This window comes from Narcine bancroftii, chromosome 8 (genome assembly GCF_036971445.1).
Source record: "Narcine bancroftii isolate sNarBan1 chromosome 8, sNarBan1.hap1, whole genome shotgun sequence".
NCBI lineage: Eukaryota > Metazoa > Chordata > Chondrichthyes > Torpediniformes > Narcinidae > Narcine > Narcine bancroftii.
The window spans coordinates 49,097,314-49,113,016 of NC_091476.1; the positions used below are offsets into that span (position 1 = coordinate 49,097,314).

The 15,703-nt window shown below is 38.1% G+C and overlaps 1 protein-coding gene across 1 annotated transcript in view; it reads left to right on the top strand.

Annotated features, from left to right (window-relative positions):
* The window catches only part of LOC138740666 (connector enhancer of kinase suppressor of ras 2), a 763,661-nt gene that overhangs the window by 264,270 nt on the left and 483,688 nt on the right, over nucleotides 1-15,703 (top strand). The window contains exons 3-4 of the mRNA XM_069893653.1: nucleotides 4,475-4,677; nucleotides 7,405-7,492. Of these exons, the coding sequence (XP_069749754.1) occupies nucleotides 4,475-4,677; nucleotides 7,405-7,492 (291 nt within the window). The remainder of the gene's footprint in view (nucleotides 1-4,474; nucleotides 4,678-7,404; nucleotides 7,493-15,703) is intronic.

The following is a 15,703-nucleotide window of genomic DNA, read 5'->3' on the forward strand; positions in this document are numbered from 1 at the left end:
ACTTTTGAACATGGTAATAGGTGTCTTCTTAATTTGCACAGTTGTAAATAGTCACTTCCAGTTGTATTTGCACCCTTTATTTTTGTTCTTTACATGTTTTATGTGCACTAAAAATTTCTTTCATTTGCCATAAACATTTACTAAACGATGTTATTTGTTGGGTTAATCAGCATGCAGAACCAGTTTACAGAATGGACATAATCGGTTTACAAAATTAGTTCACAGAATGGGCATAATTGCTTCACGGATAGCCTGGTGACTGTGTGCTTCTGCATGCACCCTGATAAGCAACTTGATCTGGCTGAGGGAGATTGGGTTGCTCAGAGGTTCACTCTGGCAGGAAGTGCTCCTTGTTGATCTCCCATACAGTGAGTCAAACACAACAGGCATCAACAACGTCTGTTGCAAAGGTGATGCAAATATCAAGTCGCTTCACTGGGCACCTCCAGCGGCCTTTGAGAGGTCCAAAAGCATTTTCTACCACCATCCTTGCCTAGCTCAAAAGGTAGTAAAGCTTTATTGACATTGATCGAGTGCATGGTGGTTAGTGAGCCCTTCATCAGCCACTTCCTGAGGGGGTAAATTGGGTCTCTGATGAGATGCACGGGGATTTCCATTCCATTAACAGTTCTGGATTTCCGTGGGAAGAGGAGTGTAGATTCATAAGTACTTTATGCAACCTCTGAAATCTCAATTAATCATATCACTAATGTTTTCTCGTGCCTGTCTTCCAATAACAGGATAGAACCAGGCCCTTGAACTTGTTAAAAGTTTCATTTGAAGTGGACTTAGTCAGCAGCCATTCCTTCAGTTGAACTTATAAACATCTGATTGTCATTGCATCCTATGGTTACACAATTTATTACATGATCCGCACATACATCGCTGTAAAGTTGGGAATATAAACTTACTTCATGTGGGAAGAGGTATCTGCTTGATCTTCAGCCTTTCTGTAGATGGGTGAGTTGGCTAAAACTCAAGCATCATGTGTGCAGCCAGGCCAACCCTCTGAAGCTGGAAAAACAAAGGAATGAGTGTTATAGATCGACATATGAAACACATTACACATTCACTAATAAAGACAAATAATTGTAACTCAGGCCGAGATCCTTACCAGTAGGTGTAGTCAACAACACCTTGAAGAACAATTGAGTACCAGATTGTAGTATGCTTGTGCATTGTCATGTTGGGGGGGGGGGTGGTGATGATGGAAATACATCTGCCATTGATGGTACCAGCACACATTGGATATCCCCCCCAATCCACAAATCTGTCCATTGTCTCCTGAAGATGCACACCACTTGGCAGTTTCACAAAATGTTTAGGAAGGGCCCTCTTCAATGCTCCAGTAACCTGACATACTAACACACACCCGTGGTGACACCAACACCAAAAATACAACTTATGGATTGATATTCACATGGGTAGCATACCACCAGAAAACGACAGCGAATCTAAGCTGAGGTTCCAGAGGCTGTTGACAGTTTGTTGTCTTGCGCCTCAGGTGAGGCTCAATGAGTTCCTATACAAAGTCAAAAATGTTCATCTTCATCAAAATTGTTGAGGACATACAGGCCTCTGTGGTCTTTCTCTCTCCCCCACATTTTATCAGCGATATGTACGAATTGGCTCAGAAGAACCAAAAGTCTCCGACTCCATCATCTAAGGTCTGCGCGCCTTTCTGCCTCAAACTGCTCCTTGATTCTCTTTAAATTCTTGTTGAATATTTTTCTGATAGCACAAACGCGTTGTTCACACGATTGCAATATCGCATGCTTCATAAAGTTGATTACGATACCCAGAAGATTACCATATGTACCTGCTGTTCCATCGCCATTATTGTGTACAGAGGCGCGAATGTTTTACATCACACCAGATGCCGATTCTGCTGCACAACACGCCCTGCCTGTTTTGCTCCAGGAAGCCAGCTTGCTGTGTGAAAGGACTCACTGACCTAGAATTTCTTCTGTTCTGTGTGAACAAGCAAGCTGGCTTCCAGAGGGGCAGAGGTTTAGAGGTAACATGAGGGGGAACTTCTTTACTCAGAGAGTGGTAGCCGTGTGGAATGAGCTTCCGGGAGAAATAGTGGTGGCGGAGTCAATTGTATTATTTAAGAAAAGGTATATGGATGAGAAGAAGATGGAGTGTTATGGGGATTGTGCAGGGAGGTGGGACTAGAAAGGGGTGTTTGGTTCGGTGCAGACTAGAAGGGCCTAATGGCCTGTTTCCGTGCTGTAATTGTTATGTTATGTTATGTTAGAGTCAGGTCGTGTATGCGGCAATAACATGACTTTGTTATAACATGCTTATTCCTGGTTTCTATCTTCAATAGTTAATAATGGAAAGCAATGCTGATTGAGATAAGTGTTACTTTCTTTTTCATGTAAAGACCACCAAACTCAATATTGAACAAGAATCCTGCTTAAATGTCTATGCAACTTGAAAAACAGGTATTGAAAAAATAGATGACTAAATCAAATTTTAAAAAGTAAGCAAGATCTTCAGTCTTCTGTAACTTATTACTCTGCATTTTGTTTTCTCAGGCCTAAGTGACTTCAATTGCCTAGATCCTTATTCTCAATTTTCTGCTTCCACTCGTCCTCCTAATCACCTCCTCCTTCATTCTGAAGTGGTCTTAAATTTATCTTCTTGACCATACTTATGCTCGCTTACCATGGTAGTAATTTTTCTATCTGGTTACAATCCTGTGAAGCACCCTGAGTGCTTTTGCTGATTGAAGGCTCAAGTTGTTGACTTGGGGAGCAAAAAGAGAGACAGGAATCAATCGATTGTGGTGGCACATGGAAGTAAAACAATGATATGTTTTGTCATGATCTATCACATTACACCTTGTGCTTACAGACAAATGAGAAAACAGTGAAAAGTGTTATTAGTGCAATGGTTCTATTACAAGGAAATACCTCACTATTGCAAGTTATAGAAAGATTTTAAAAAGGGCATGATTGAAACATATTATTGCAAAAATATTTGAAGCAGAACGGGTGGGATATATTTGCATTGCTGGACCAATGACTAGACCTGATGGGCTTGAGAGGATCTTCACTCTCCACGCTGCAAACATCCTTAGATTGAAGTACTGTAAAACAGAAAATGTTGAATTGAAATAAAAGCTACTTGTTATTTTAAGGTCCAAAGCTAACAATTCCAATTAATGACAGTGAATTTAGTTGATGATTGCTTTACTCCAATGTCTTGAATGGAGATGTAAATTAGTGGAAATTCAATGGAAACAGCCTAATAATCTATTGATGTGCAAGAGTCACGCAGGGGAGTAAATGGCCATATGCCTGAATTTGAAGCCTTCTGGTTTCTCAGGATTTATTGGATCCCAAATTTTGCTCTGTGGTTTGACTGCATTTTGTTTGTGAATTGTGGATAACTTGGTTTGAGGGTCTTTTGTAGCATTTTCCAGAAAATTGAACAAAAGGGCTGTCATTATTAAATTGGAAGTCTGTTGTGACCTACTTACCAGCAAGTGAACCGGCTCCAAAAATGGTGGACATGCTGTGGAAAACATGGGAAATTGACCTGCATCCAACAAAGGTTTTTATCTGGACTGATGATGTCACTTCCTGTCCATGTGACAGAAGCAGTGATGTGTATAAGCCCAGCATTCAAGCCTGGAGGTGTCAGTCTTGCATTAGACTCCCACTGTATAGACTTGATAATGTGTACAGTGATGCCACAGTTTGTGCACCTATCTCTATAGTGGCTCAGTATAGAATACTTTGCTACAAGTCAAAAAAAAAGCTGTGATTGTTTGCCTCCTTGACTGACTTGGAATGTGTGCATTTCAAGGCTATTTTGATACTGTTAAATATTTTTTCTTATTCATTTTACAAGAAATGGACATCAGCTGGCAAAGCCAGCTTCCGTCGTCAACGACCAAAATAGTCCATTATGTTCATGGTGTTGGGTTTTTGTCTTTTAGCAGTCAATCTTAATCCCTTAATTAAAAATAAACTGATAATTACCATAGTGTAAATGCCTTTTTTTTTGCAAACATCTGTTATCTGCTCTTGCCAGGCAATGCTGTTTTTTAGGTACAGCTTAATTTCTAATGTCAGACTCCAAATAGAATTTGGATAAGATGTTAATCCAAGGTCTTGTCCACCCTGTCAAGTGGACTTATAAAATTACATGGCTCTGTTGGAACAAGAGCAGGAGGGTGTCCTTGTGCCCTTGCCAATATTTATTTATCAAACAACATTAAATTAGTTTATATGCTCATCATTTTATTGGTAGTCGAGAATATTGCTCACAAATTGACTGCTGCTTCTCTCCTGATTGCCACAGTTCCATCACTTCAAAAGCACACCAATGGCTGTTCATGCTTTGAGAAGTGTTGAGCTTGTGAAAGATGTTTTATAAATCTGACCTACTTAAGGATTACAATTTACCAAAAAATTATATGACAAAGGAGCAATTAACATACATGTTTTTATTCTTACAGAACTATGGCTTGGAGACTGAAAACCTCCGAACGCTTTCCCACAAGTTGAATGCCTCAGCCAAAAATTTACAGAACTTTATAACAGGTAGACGGAGGAGTGGCCATTATGATGGCAGGGCCTCCAGAAGGCTGCCAAATGACTTCCTTACCTCGGTGGTTGACCTCATTGGTGCTGCGAAAAGCTTATTGGCCTGGCTAGACAGGTATGCTGCTAATAACATTCTGCCTCAACAGTAGTACAGTAGTCATTAAATGTTTCTCCTACTGTGTGAATAGTGTATCAATTAAATATTTATCCTGCCTTTGTCGATGAATCTTGGAAGACATTGGGACTTCCCATCTGTGCTGGTCTTCCCTGCAGTTCCATTTGTAAATCCTTTCAAACAGTATTTCATTTTCCCACAATGCCAAACTCATGTAATTACTTTCAATGTAATCAAAAACCATGGTAATCTCTCCTCATCATTTTCAGCTGATGGGTCCTATGATATGGTTATCCACACCACCCTTCTCGAACATCCCCACTGCATTGTTTACCTAGGTGGCATTAATTGATCATACAATTTAATTCATGGTATCACTTGAAGTATTAGGTCTAAATACCCAACAATTCATGATAGTTAAGGTTTATGAAAATAAGGAGAATTTTGAAAGATTTTTCATCTGGTTCGCAAGAGACGGAAATTTGAGGGAGTGATTTGTACCAAAATGTTGACTTCAAAGTGATTCAAAGGAAAGAGGTTTATTAGTTCTAAAATACTTTCAGTGGCAGAGATTAAAAATGAATGGCTGTTATGAATTTTAGAGGCTAGAAAGCTGTGTGCATTATTGTTCTGCAGAGCTCCATGTTGGACATATAACTTTTTGTTGCAGCCATACCAAAGATATGGACACATATAGGAGGTATTTTCAGAATTTTCCAGGGTACTACACTTGGTCGGTTACCTTGATAATACTGGGCTGGTTGAGTGGGCAAAATTTCACCAGACAGAATATTTCTCCAGACCAAATTTGTGGCAATGGATATGTGACAGGAAAACTTGGCAAGGGAATGCACTGAGGTTTAAAGGAACTGAATCAGGGGAGATTTGATACACATGCCCACTGATCTTTGTAAGATCTGTGGTATTTCCAATGAGTCTAGTCTTTGCCAGTACAAAATCAGAGATTTTATGCTGGAGCTGTTGAAGGCACTAATTAGGCTGCAGTAAGAGTTCTGGTCACCACTTTACAGAATGTGAAAGCCCAAGGAGGTGTCAGAAAACTTTACCAAGATGTTACTAGGCCTGGAGAATTTTAGTTTTGTTTGGCTTTTGATTGTTTACTTTGAAATGAAGGAAAATGAGGGGAAATATAATTTTAAATATAGTTATAGACAATGTTTGGGACTAACCATATTTCTCTTAATAACTAGAAAATTTAACTTAGATTTAAGTTAAATAGTTGAAAGTTAAGAGGGGGGAAACTCACCTACAAAGCTCTGAGGATCAAGAACCCACTCTCTGTCAGGTGATGGAGGCAGAATCCCTCGTGACGTTCATACACTTGACATGGTTGACATGATGTACGAAATGCACCTAAAGAATTTGACTCCCGATGGCTAGTGTAGGCTCAATAGATCCAATGGTTTCTTTCTGTTTTGTAAATGTTTGTGATTGATGCCTTACTAACAGTTAAGATGCTACTAGTTAACTGAGCTAATGACATCTTCATCTTGCTCCATGTTCTTCCCTCCAAGATGCAAGCATTTTTAACATCTCAAGGCTCATTTAGATGAGTTCTTACTGTCTTTTCATCTTCTACACTCCATAAATTTCCAAATGTCAGTTTGTGTCACACATCTCCTCACCTATTTTCCTTCTTGCCATTGGTTCTCTCTCTTCAACACGAATACGTTGAGAGATCGCATACTATCTTCTAATCCCCTTTGGCCTCAGCACAACCAATGATGCAACCTTGAATCTCAGCATAGCCCTGCAACTCAGCAAAAATAATACTTATTATCTTCCTTTTTCCCTTCATCCCTCCATTGGTTGCCAATTTCAATTACCCAATCAACTTTTTGGAATTATTTATTTTTATCCTGGTGTGTCTCTTTTCCCAATTATAAAATTCCCTTCCCAAAACTAGTCCCTTGACCTAAATTTCTTAAACACTATCAAGAGCTTGGCACTAATTCTTTTACAGTTTTGTATCCACTCTGATGCATTTGATTATACTCAAGAACAATGTGTTGTTGATTTAGGAAAGTCAGATCATTGCATTAAGCTCTTCTGGTCAGAAGAGAGGATAAAAACTTCAACTGGTCTGAGGTTGATGAAGGTGAAAAGTAATAATTAGATTTGCTGCATGTGGTAGCTTACAGCCCAAAAGGAGTCTGTCTCTTAATGTCTGCCAAACAGTCCAGTAGATCTCCTTCTGCTGGATTGAAACCTCTAATTGCCATTTCCTTGCCAAATTGACATAATTGATTAGTCTGAAACTACTGCGGGCTACTTTAACATGTTACCATGCACTCCAGCAGAAACAAAATGTTGGCTTATTACTTGAAGGTGTGAATTTAAAATTGGCCAAAATCGAGAGAATGCAGAGAATGTATGAGCAATGTTTTTACTCAGAGAGTTCTTAGGATCAAGAACATATTTCCTAAAAAGGCGATTAAAGTTGATTCCAATGTAAAGTTGCACAAAAATAGAGGGTTTACATGCTCTCTTTCAAGGACTCACCAAAGCCAAAGCAGATAGATGGGTCTTGTTCTGTGATGCGTTTCTCTGATTGCATGAATTATGAATTGATTAAAATTATTTAAATAACATGGTATATGAATGACACAATGGAAGTATCTTTAATTCTTGCTGAAAAGGATTCAGTTGTAGTTTCATGAGAGAAAGGTTGTCCAAATGGATTCACTATTATTTGTTTTGATTTAGGTCTCCATTTGTTAGTGTGACAGAATACTCACTTTTAAAGAACAATATTGTTCAGTTGTGCCTGGAACTAACAACCATTGTACAACAGGTAAGCAATGAACTTTCATAAAATATTTTTGTTACCAAGATTATATTGAGGCACAATGCCATTTTCCCATTATTGCTCACCAACTGAAATATTTCTTTGTTTATGGTAATTTATGTTTCATTCATATATGTTAGTTCTTAGACAACACATGGATGAAGGAAAAGGTTCTTTACTTTAAAGTTGATGTAAACAGCACAAGGCCATGAGGCTGCAAGTCTCCATTACAGATCATCATGCGATGTCTCCTGCGCAGTGTCAGCCCCCTGCTGGCAGCCAAGTCTAATCAAACAGTAAGGCATTGCTAGTTGCATTGCAACCATGATCACTATCATTCCATCTCCCTTTCTTAAAACAAAAGTAACTAACTTTTAACCAACATGTTTTCTTTGTATAACTCTGCAATTTTAACTTTATCACCAAGAACTTACATTTTCATTATTATCATTTCTTAACATTTTTAAAATTTGTTTTGTGTGTTCACATCTACATACCCTAAAACTTGGAGAGCGAATAAGATAGCACTACTTCATTTTAAATTACTTAAATTTGCTCAATGAGTCTCTTCGGAGGATTCACGTGTCTTGATGACCTCCTGATTGTTTGTCCTCGAATATGAGTTGTTGCCTCAGACGATGTCTTCTCAGATGTGCATTCAGGTTGTTCACAATATCCGTCTTTCCATCTACTGTGGCTGGTTCCATTTGAAAGTCTCGACGATTTCTTCGCAGAACAGCACCTTCGTGTTTCTGAATGGTGTATGATCTTAGCCGGACTTCTCTAAGGACAGTTTCCTTCTGAGTCCATAAGTTTGTTTTGTCTTTTAGCCTTACTTGGTCACCAGTGTAGAGTTCCAGTAGGTTTTTTGTTCCTTTGTCAAAGTAATACTTTTGCTTTTCTTTCAGTTGTTCTTTGAACTTCCCCACTTTCTCCCCCTCTTTCGTTTTTAGGAGGTTCTCCTGAATGGGTAGGTTTGATCTTAGCCTATGTCCCATAAGGAGTTCTGCTGGTGACATACCACTCTCAAGAGGCATACTAGAAATCTGTTCCACTGTCTTTTGCCTTGTTCATCAATCTTTTCAGTGTCTATACTGATGGTTCCACTAGACCATTGGACTGTGGAAAATAAGGACTTGACATGATGTGTACCAAGTCCCACTCTTTGGCAAACTGTCGGAGCTTTAAATTGCAAAACTGGGGTCCATTGTCTGTGAAGACCTCGCTTGCCATGCCATGTCTGGAGAATATGGCTTTCATACCTGTTATTAAGCACCTGAAGTAGTGATGTTCAGTTTATACACCTCTAGATACAGGGAGTAATAGTCTGTGACTAGAAGATATTTGAATAGGTCAGCGCCTACCTTCTGGTGAGGTCTGTATGGTGCTGGGTGTGGCTTTAGTGGTTCTGCAGGATTGCTTGCTTGACATTTCTGGCATATTGTAAGTTTGACACTTCATTTGTTATATAATTGTTGATTCTTCGCCAGTACATCACTTCTCATACTCTTTTCTTACATTTTTGATTCTGTGATGTCCTCCGTGGATAGTTTTTAGCATCTCTTTTCTTAGACTCTTTGGGATAAGGATTTTGCTTCCTTTGTAGAGGATGTCTTCAACCGCTAATAGTTCCAGTAATCTGAAATATCAGGTGAGCAGTCCTGCTTCATGTTGGGCCATCTATCCAAGATGTTTTTTCTCAGTTGTCTCAATGTTTCATCTTTGTTTGTCTCTGACTTTATGAGCTCCAGTTTTGCATCTGATATGGGCAATGCACTTGTGATCATGTCCACAAAGGCATTCACTTCTTCATCCATTTTGGTGTTTGCAGGCTCTATCAAGTCAACAGCTCTGGACAATGTGTCTGCTGTGTACATTAGCTTACCTGGAGTGTATGCCACATTCAGTTTTTTTAAAACTTTATTTATTCATTCAAAAAACAAATAATATATGACATATACAGCAATTAAACATGAACATGAACATTCTTTTATATATATCTAAAAAAAGAGAAAAAAAAAGACGACCCCCCCTTCAGCCAACTCTCCTAAGGAGAGCCATAAAAAAGAAAAAAAAGAAAGAATATTAATAAAAAAGTTAAATATACATATTAAAATCTAATCAATATAAATTGAAATGTAAATATTCTGAGTATAACAGCCACTTATTAATAAAAAAATTATAATTATCATGTGAAACATATGTAATTTTTTCCATTGTTAAACAATATTTCATCTCATTATGCCATCTATTAATATCAATCATATTTGTATCTTTCCATGTACTAGCAATACATTTTTTTGCTACAGATAAAACTAAATATACAAAAGCAAGCTGAAACTTATCCAATCCCAAGCCTTTCAGAGGTTGCAAACTACCCAATAAAAATACTGTTGGATCTAAAACTATTTTAATCTTATACAGATATTCTAAAAACAATTGAATTTTCTTCCAAAAAGATTGTATATGTATACATGACCAAACAGCAGGAAAAATAGTTCCAACCGTATCACCACATCTAAAACACAAATCTGATTCATGAAAACCATACTTTTTAAATTTTTCAGGTGTCAAATATAATTGATGTTAAAAATTGTAATTAATCATTGCATAATGTGCATTTCTCCAAATATCTACTAAATTAAGATCTTTCATCAACGCTTGGACCTGGATTGCCATCTTGGATTTTTTAAACTTTCTTCAGAAATTTATCTAATAAAGGTTCCAAAACACAATTAAAATCACCACCAACTAAAATATTATCATTAGCTTGACCCAAACATAAAAATGCATCTGAAATAAATACTTCATAATTTGCATTTGGAGCATAAATATTAAGTAAAGTCCAAAATTCACTAAAAATCTTACAATTCAATTTAATACATCCTTCCTTTTCCTCCATTGATTATAATTCAAAAGATAAATTTTTTATGTATCAAAATTGCTACACCTTTAGCTCTAGAATTAAATGAAGAAAAATATACATGCCCAACCCAATCCCTTTTTAATTTCACACTTTCCTTCACATTCAAATGTGTTTCTTGTAAAAAGGCAATATCAATTTTCATTTTCTTAATATATGCCAAGACTAGTTCACGTTTAATCTGACTATTTAATCCTTGAACATTAAAAGTAGCAAACCTCAACTTCGACATATCTACTATTATTACTAAATACCAATAATATCTTTATATAAAAACTCAAATCAATATATATAGTCCCTCCAATAAAAAAAATCACAAATTAAAAACTAAGAAAAAAAGTAAAAAAAAACAATAAAAAAATCCCACCCCCTAAAAAAACTACCAAAAGGTAGTAATCCCCTAAACAAAAATTGGGTGTGGATCATCCACCAGTGGCTGTTAACTAGTAAAGAACTTAGTGCAAATCTCCCCCTCCCCAGCCAAACAATCAGTAACATCCAAGTATCATAATAACAAAAGAAAAAATAAAATAAGAACATTCTTTTTTTCATCCAAAAGACACCAAGCTCGAAGATCCCATTTCAGAAAGAGGTAGACTCTTTCCATTCCCATTTTTCACATTTCTGCCATTTCTTCCATTTTCATGACTACCAAATTTTTCTTTAGGAGATAATGGTGGGCTACGTCTTTGTCCTCTTATATCTGGCAATGAGTCAACAAAAATCATTGCTTCACAATCAGTTTCAAAAAACCGAAATTGATAGTCTCCGTAAAAGACCTTTAACACTGCAGTGTAACGAAAAGTAGACTTATAACCTTTACGCCACAAGACTTCTTTAACTGGATTAAATCGACATCGACGTTGAATGATATCTTGACTCAAATCAGGATAAAAAAAGACTCTACTATTCTGAATCAATAATGGGGTTTGTCGTTGTCTCGCATTTTGTACTGCAAGTCAAAGTATTGCTTCTCTATCCAAATAACTCAGACATCGAATTATTACCGGTCTCGAGGGTTGACCAGCTGAGGGTATTCTTCTTAAAGCTCTGTGGGCTCTTTCCAGTGCCAATCCCCCAGAGGAAAAAATCTTGCCCTCATATTTGCGGAATCCAGTCTTTAAAGAAATGAAGAGGGTCTTGTCCTTCTATATCTTCTGGCAAACCAACAATTTTCACATTATTCCTTCTGCTTTGATTTTCCAAATAATCTATTTTTTATTTCTAGCTCCTTCTCATGATCTCCTAATTCTATGACTGATTTTTCCACCTTCAACACTTTTTCTGTGTTAGAAGTCACTTGTTGTTCACAGTCCAAAAAGCAGTCTGAATGTAAAAAAAAATTCTTCATAAGATGCATCCACACATGCCTTAACCCTATTTAATTCTGAACTTATACCAGCATTCATTTGAACCATCTCATTCATTAGAGATGTCAACATAGGTTGAATAACTGCATTTAATTGCATTCATTGTGAATCCGTAAATCTCAGCTCTGACATAGTGGCAGAAAAAGGTAACTGCAGCTCCTGCTGCAATTCAACAAAAGGCATTTTAAAAGATTTACTGCGGGTCTGGACTCCCAGCGACAGCATCCCGATTTCTTCAGGGAGTCGCCGCTGGTCTCCCGCCGCATCTTGTTGTTTTCTCATCCATTCGCAAAAAAAACCGATTTCTTCAGATTGTAATGCTGCCTGATGCATTTCCTTTTCAGCCTCCACAGGCGATCTTTGGGATTTAGGCAAAGTGAAAATTGAGCCTGGGGCTGTTTCAAGTCGTCTAGGCCCCAGATCTTCAGCACTTCGAAAATGTATCTTCTTTTGAACTTGACGTTTAGTCTTTTTACCATTAATGGCCAGAATAATTCCTTAATACTTTAAACTAAAATTTAAAAAGTTTAAACTTAGAAACAAAGGGTTAAAAAATGGGTATTTAAATGTCTGGCCAGAGAGGTCGAGATTGCATGTCTAGATTCTACGCCATCTTGCCATGCCCCCGTACGCCACATTCAGTGTATAGTGTTGCAGCCTAATCATCATTCTTTGCTTTCTAAATGGACATTCATTTAATGGCATTTGGAACAATGCAATCAAGGGCTTATGGTCAGTCTCTACACTGATGGCTTGTCCTGACACAAACTGATGAAACCTTTCACAGGCGTATGTGATGCTGAGCAACTTCTTTTCAATTTGAGCATATCGCTTCTTTGCATCTGTCATTGAGCATGATGCATACTCAATAGGTTGCCAGTCATCACATTTTTGCAGAAGAACTGCACCGAGCCCACTATGTGATGAGTCTGAAGATATCTTGATGGGTTTTGCTGGGTCATAAAGCCTCATAACTAGTTCCTCTGGGAGCAGTTTCTTTAGTTCCCTCCATGACTTTTCATGCTCATGATTCCACTCCCATTCAATATTCTTTTCTGTTTGTTTTCTCAATGGAGCCATCTTTTCTGAGAGGTCGGATATGAATTTACCCATATAGTTGACCATTCCATTAAACCGCTGTATGTCCTTTTTGCATTGTGGTCTTGGTATGTTCCCAATGGCGGACACCTTTCTGGGATCTGGTCTGATGCCCTTACTGCCAATAATATCTCCTACAAATATTACTTCTGTCACCCTGAGCTGGCATTTCTCTATATTCAGCTCAGGTTTGCTTTCCTTGTTGCTTCCAGCACTTTCCTTAGTCTATCATCATACTCCATTCTCATGGTTCCCCATTGAAGTATCAACTCTGTCCAGGTGCTCATAGACCATGTGGATAGTTTTGTGATCCACTTCAGGAGCTGAGGCAATTCCCAATCGTTACCTTAGGAATCTGTATCCACCAAGTGGACTATTGAACGTGCACAGTCTTGAACTTGCTTCATCCAATTTCAACTGCCAAAATCCTGCTGATGCATCTAACTTGCTGAAAAACTTTGCATTTGCAAACTGTGACATGATTTCTTCATGCGTTGGAATCTTGAAATCTTTTCTCTTTATTGGTCTGTTTAAATTTCTTGGATCCAGGCAAATTCTAAGCTTTCCATTTTTTTTGTCCACAACGACGAATGAACTCACCCACTCCATTGCCTCATCTATCTTCTGAATCACGTTTAGGCTTTCCATCCTGTCCAACTCTGCTTTTAGTTGCTTTTGAAATGCAAATGGATCATTTCTGCATGGATGTATTATCGATGGCACACATTTATCCACTCTGATCGTGTATTCTCCTGGAAGGCAGCCAAGATCCTGAAATAGATCATTGAACTCTTTCATGGGTTCATCACAGGCTGTCTCTACTTCGCTTTCCTCAACGAGGACTCTTTTTACCAGGTTCATTTTTTCACAGGCTGTTAAGTATGGGCTGTACCTCCTTTGGTTCCGTGATGAATGCTAGCATATGCTCTCTGTCCTTGTGTTTCCCTTTGACCATGCATTCTCCTTGCACTTGTGTATCGGAACCTGAATATCCTGTCACCTTTACTTTTGTTCCATACATCTTTGGTCTGGGTCTAACCTTAAATTCAGTCTCTGATATTACATTAATTTGTGCTCCAGTATCCAATTTAACTGAAATGTAAATGTCATTCACTTTTAATCTCAACATCCAGTCTCTGTTTTCTTTCTTGTTTTCAGTCACAACATCTGCATAGAATTCCTCTATCTCCCTTTCATCTACTGCATGAACCTTGCTTTGTTGCCTTTGGTTCCTACAGCAACGGGCATAATGGTTACATATCACATTTTTTTACCATATCCTGGACACCTTTTTGGTAGGTGTTGTGTTCCATATCTACGACATGGCTTTCAATTGTTGGTTTTATTTTTGTTCACTGACCACATCTCTCTTTCCCTATTGGTGCACTTTTTGTTAAACAGTTTATGGCCATTCTTGCTCACTACATCCATGTTGCAGCTAGTTTCATTGAACAGTTCTTTTGCCTCTGTTTTTACAGTTTCTGTAGCCCTACAGTGTGCTATGGCTTTTTCCAGGCCTAGATTTTGCTCTCTTAACAGTTTTTCCCTTAGACTATTATCTGGAATACCACACACAAGTTTGTCTTTTATCAATGAGTCACAGTCCACCAAATTCACATGTTTTTATTCTATTTCTCAATTCAGTCGCATACTGATCAATACTTTCTTCCATTTTCTGTGCACAAGTGAAAAATCTGTGCCTCTCAAATGTCACGTTATGTTTAGATATGCGGTATGCTTCAAAGTGTTCCATTATTTTTCCAGTTTCATTTTGTCTCCTTCAGCATCAAATGTGAAGTTATTATACACCTCCAGTGCATCATCAACCATGACGTGTAAGAAAACTGAAGCTTTCACTTTATCACTTTTCTTGTCAGCTCCGACTGCCACTAAATACAATCCAAAACGCTGTTTAAATCTGTCCTAATTTTCAGTCACATTACCTGTCAGCTGAAATTTTGCTGGTGGATGTAATCCTTCCATTTTTCGCTGTGTTAGCTTCCCTTCACTGATCAGTTGGTGACTTTATATTTTTAACTTTTAATGCATTTCCTTTTAATTTCCTTCTTTTGACACCATATTTTATCTTGTATTTGAATGTGTGAGTTCTTAGACAACACATGGATGAAGGAAAATGTTCTTTACTTTAAAGTTGTTGTAAACAGCACCATGAGGCATGCCATGAGGCTACAAGTGTCCATTACAGATCTGCATAGTGCTCTGTGTCAGCCCCCTGTTGGCAGCCAACTCTAATCAAACAGTAAGGCATTGCTAGTTGTATTGCAACCACAATCACTTTCGTTATAATTTACAAGTTTAACATAAAATTGTCAGATTGCAAACATAAAATTGTCAGATTGCAGAGCATGCACAAACAGGAAGTTTTAAATTAAACTGTTAATTGTCACATGCACCCAAGATACAGTGGGAAACTTGTTTTGAGAGCATACACCTTATTTGAATAGTGAATGGAGAGCTGAGGGAAAGAAGACAGGGGGAAGGGAAGGGAGGGAGAATGGAGAGCAGGTTAGCAGAAGCCGGAGAAGTCGATGTTAATACTACCCGGTTCGAGAGTGCCCAGACAGAAAATCAGGTGTTGTACCTCCAATTTATGGTGATCTTGTTGGGATAGTACACGAGGTCATGGACAGACATGTGAGTCTGGAAGTGGGGCACAGAATTGAAACGGTCAGCCACTGGGTGATCTCTGTCGCTGATGTGGACACAATCCTAAAAGGTCCTCAGCAAAGTGATCTCCCAGTTTACACCCTCTCTCTCTGATGTAAAGAGGGCCACAAAGGGAGCATTGGATGCAGTAGATCACTT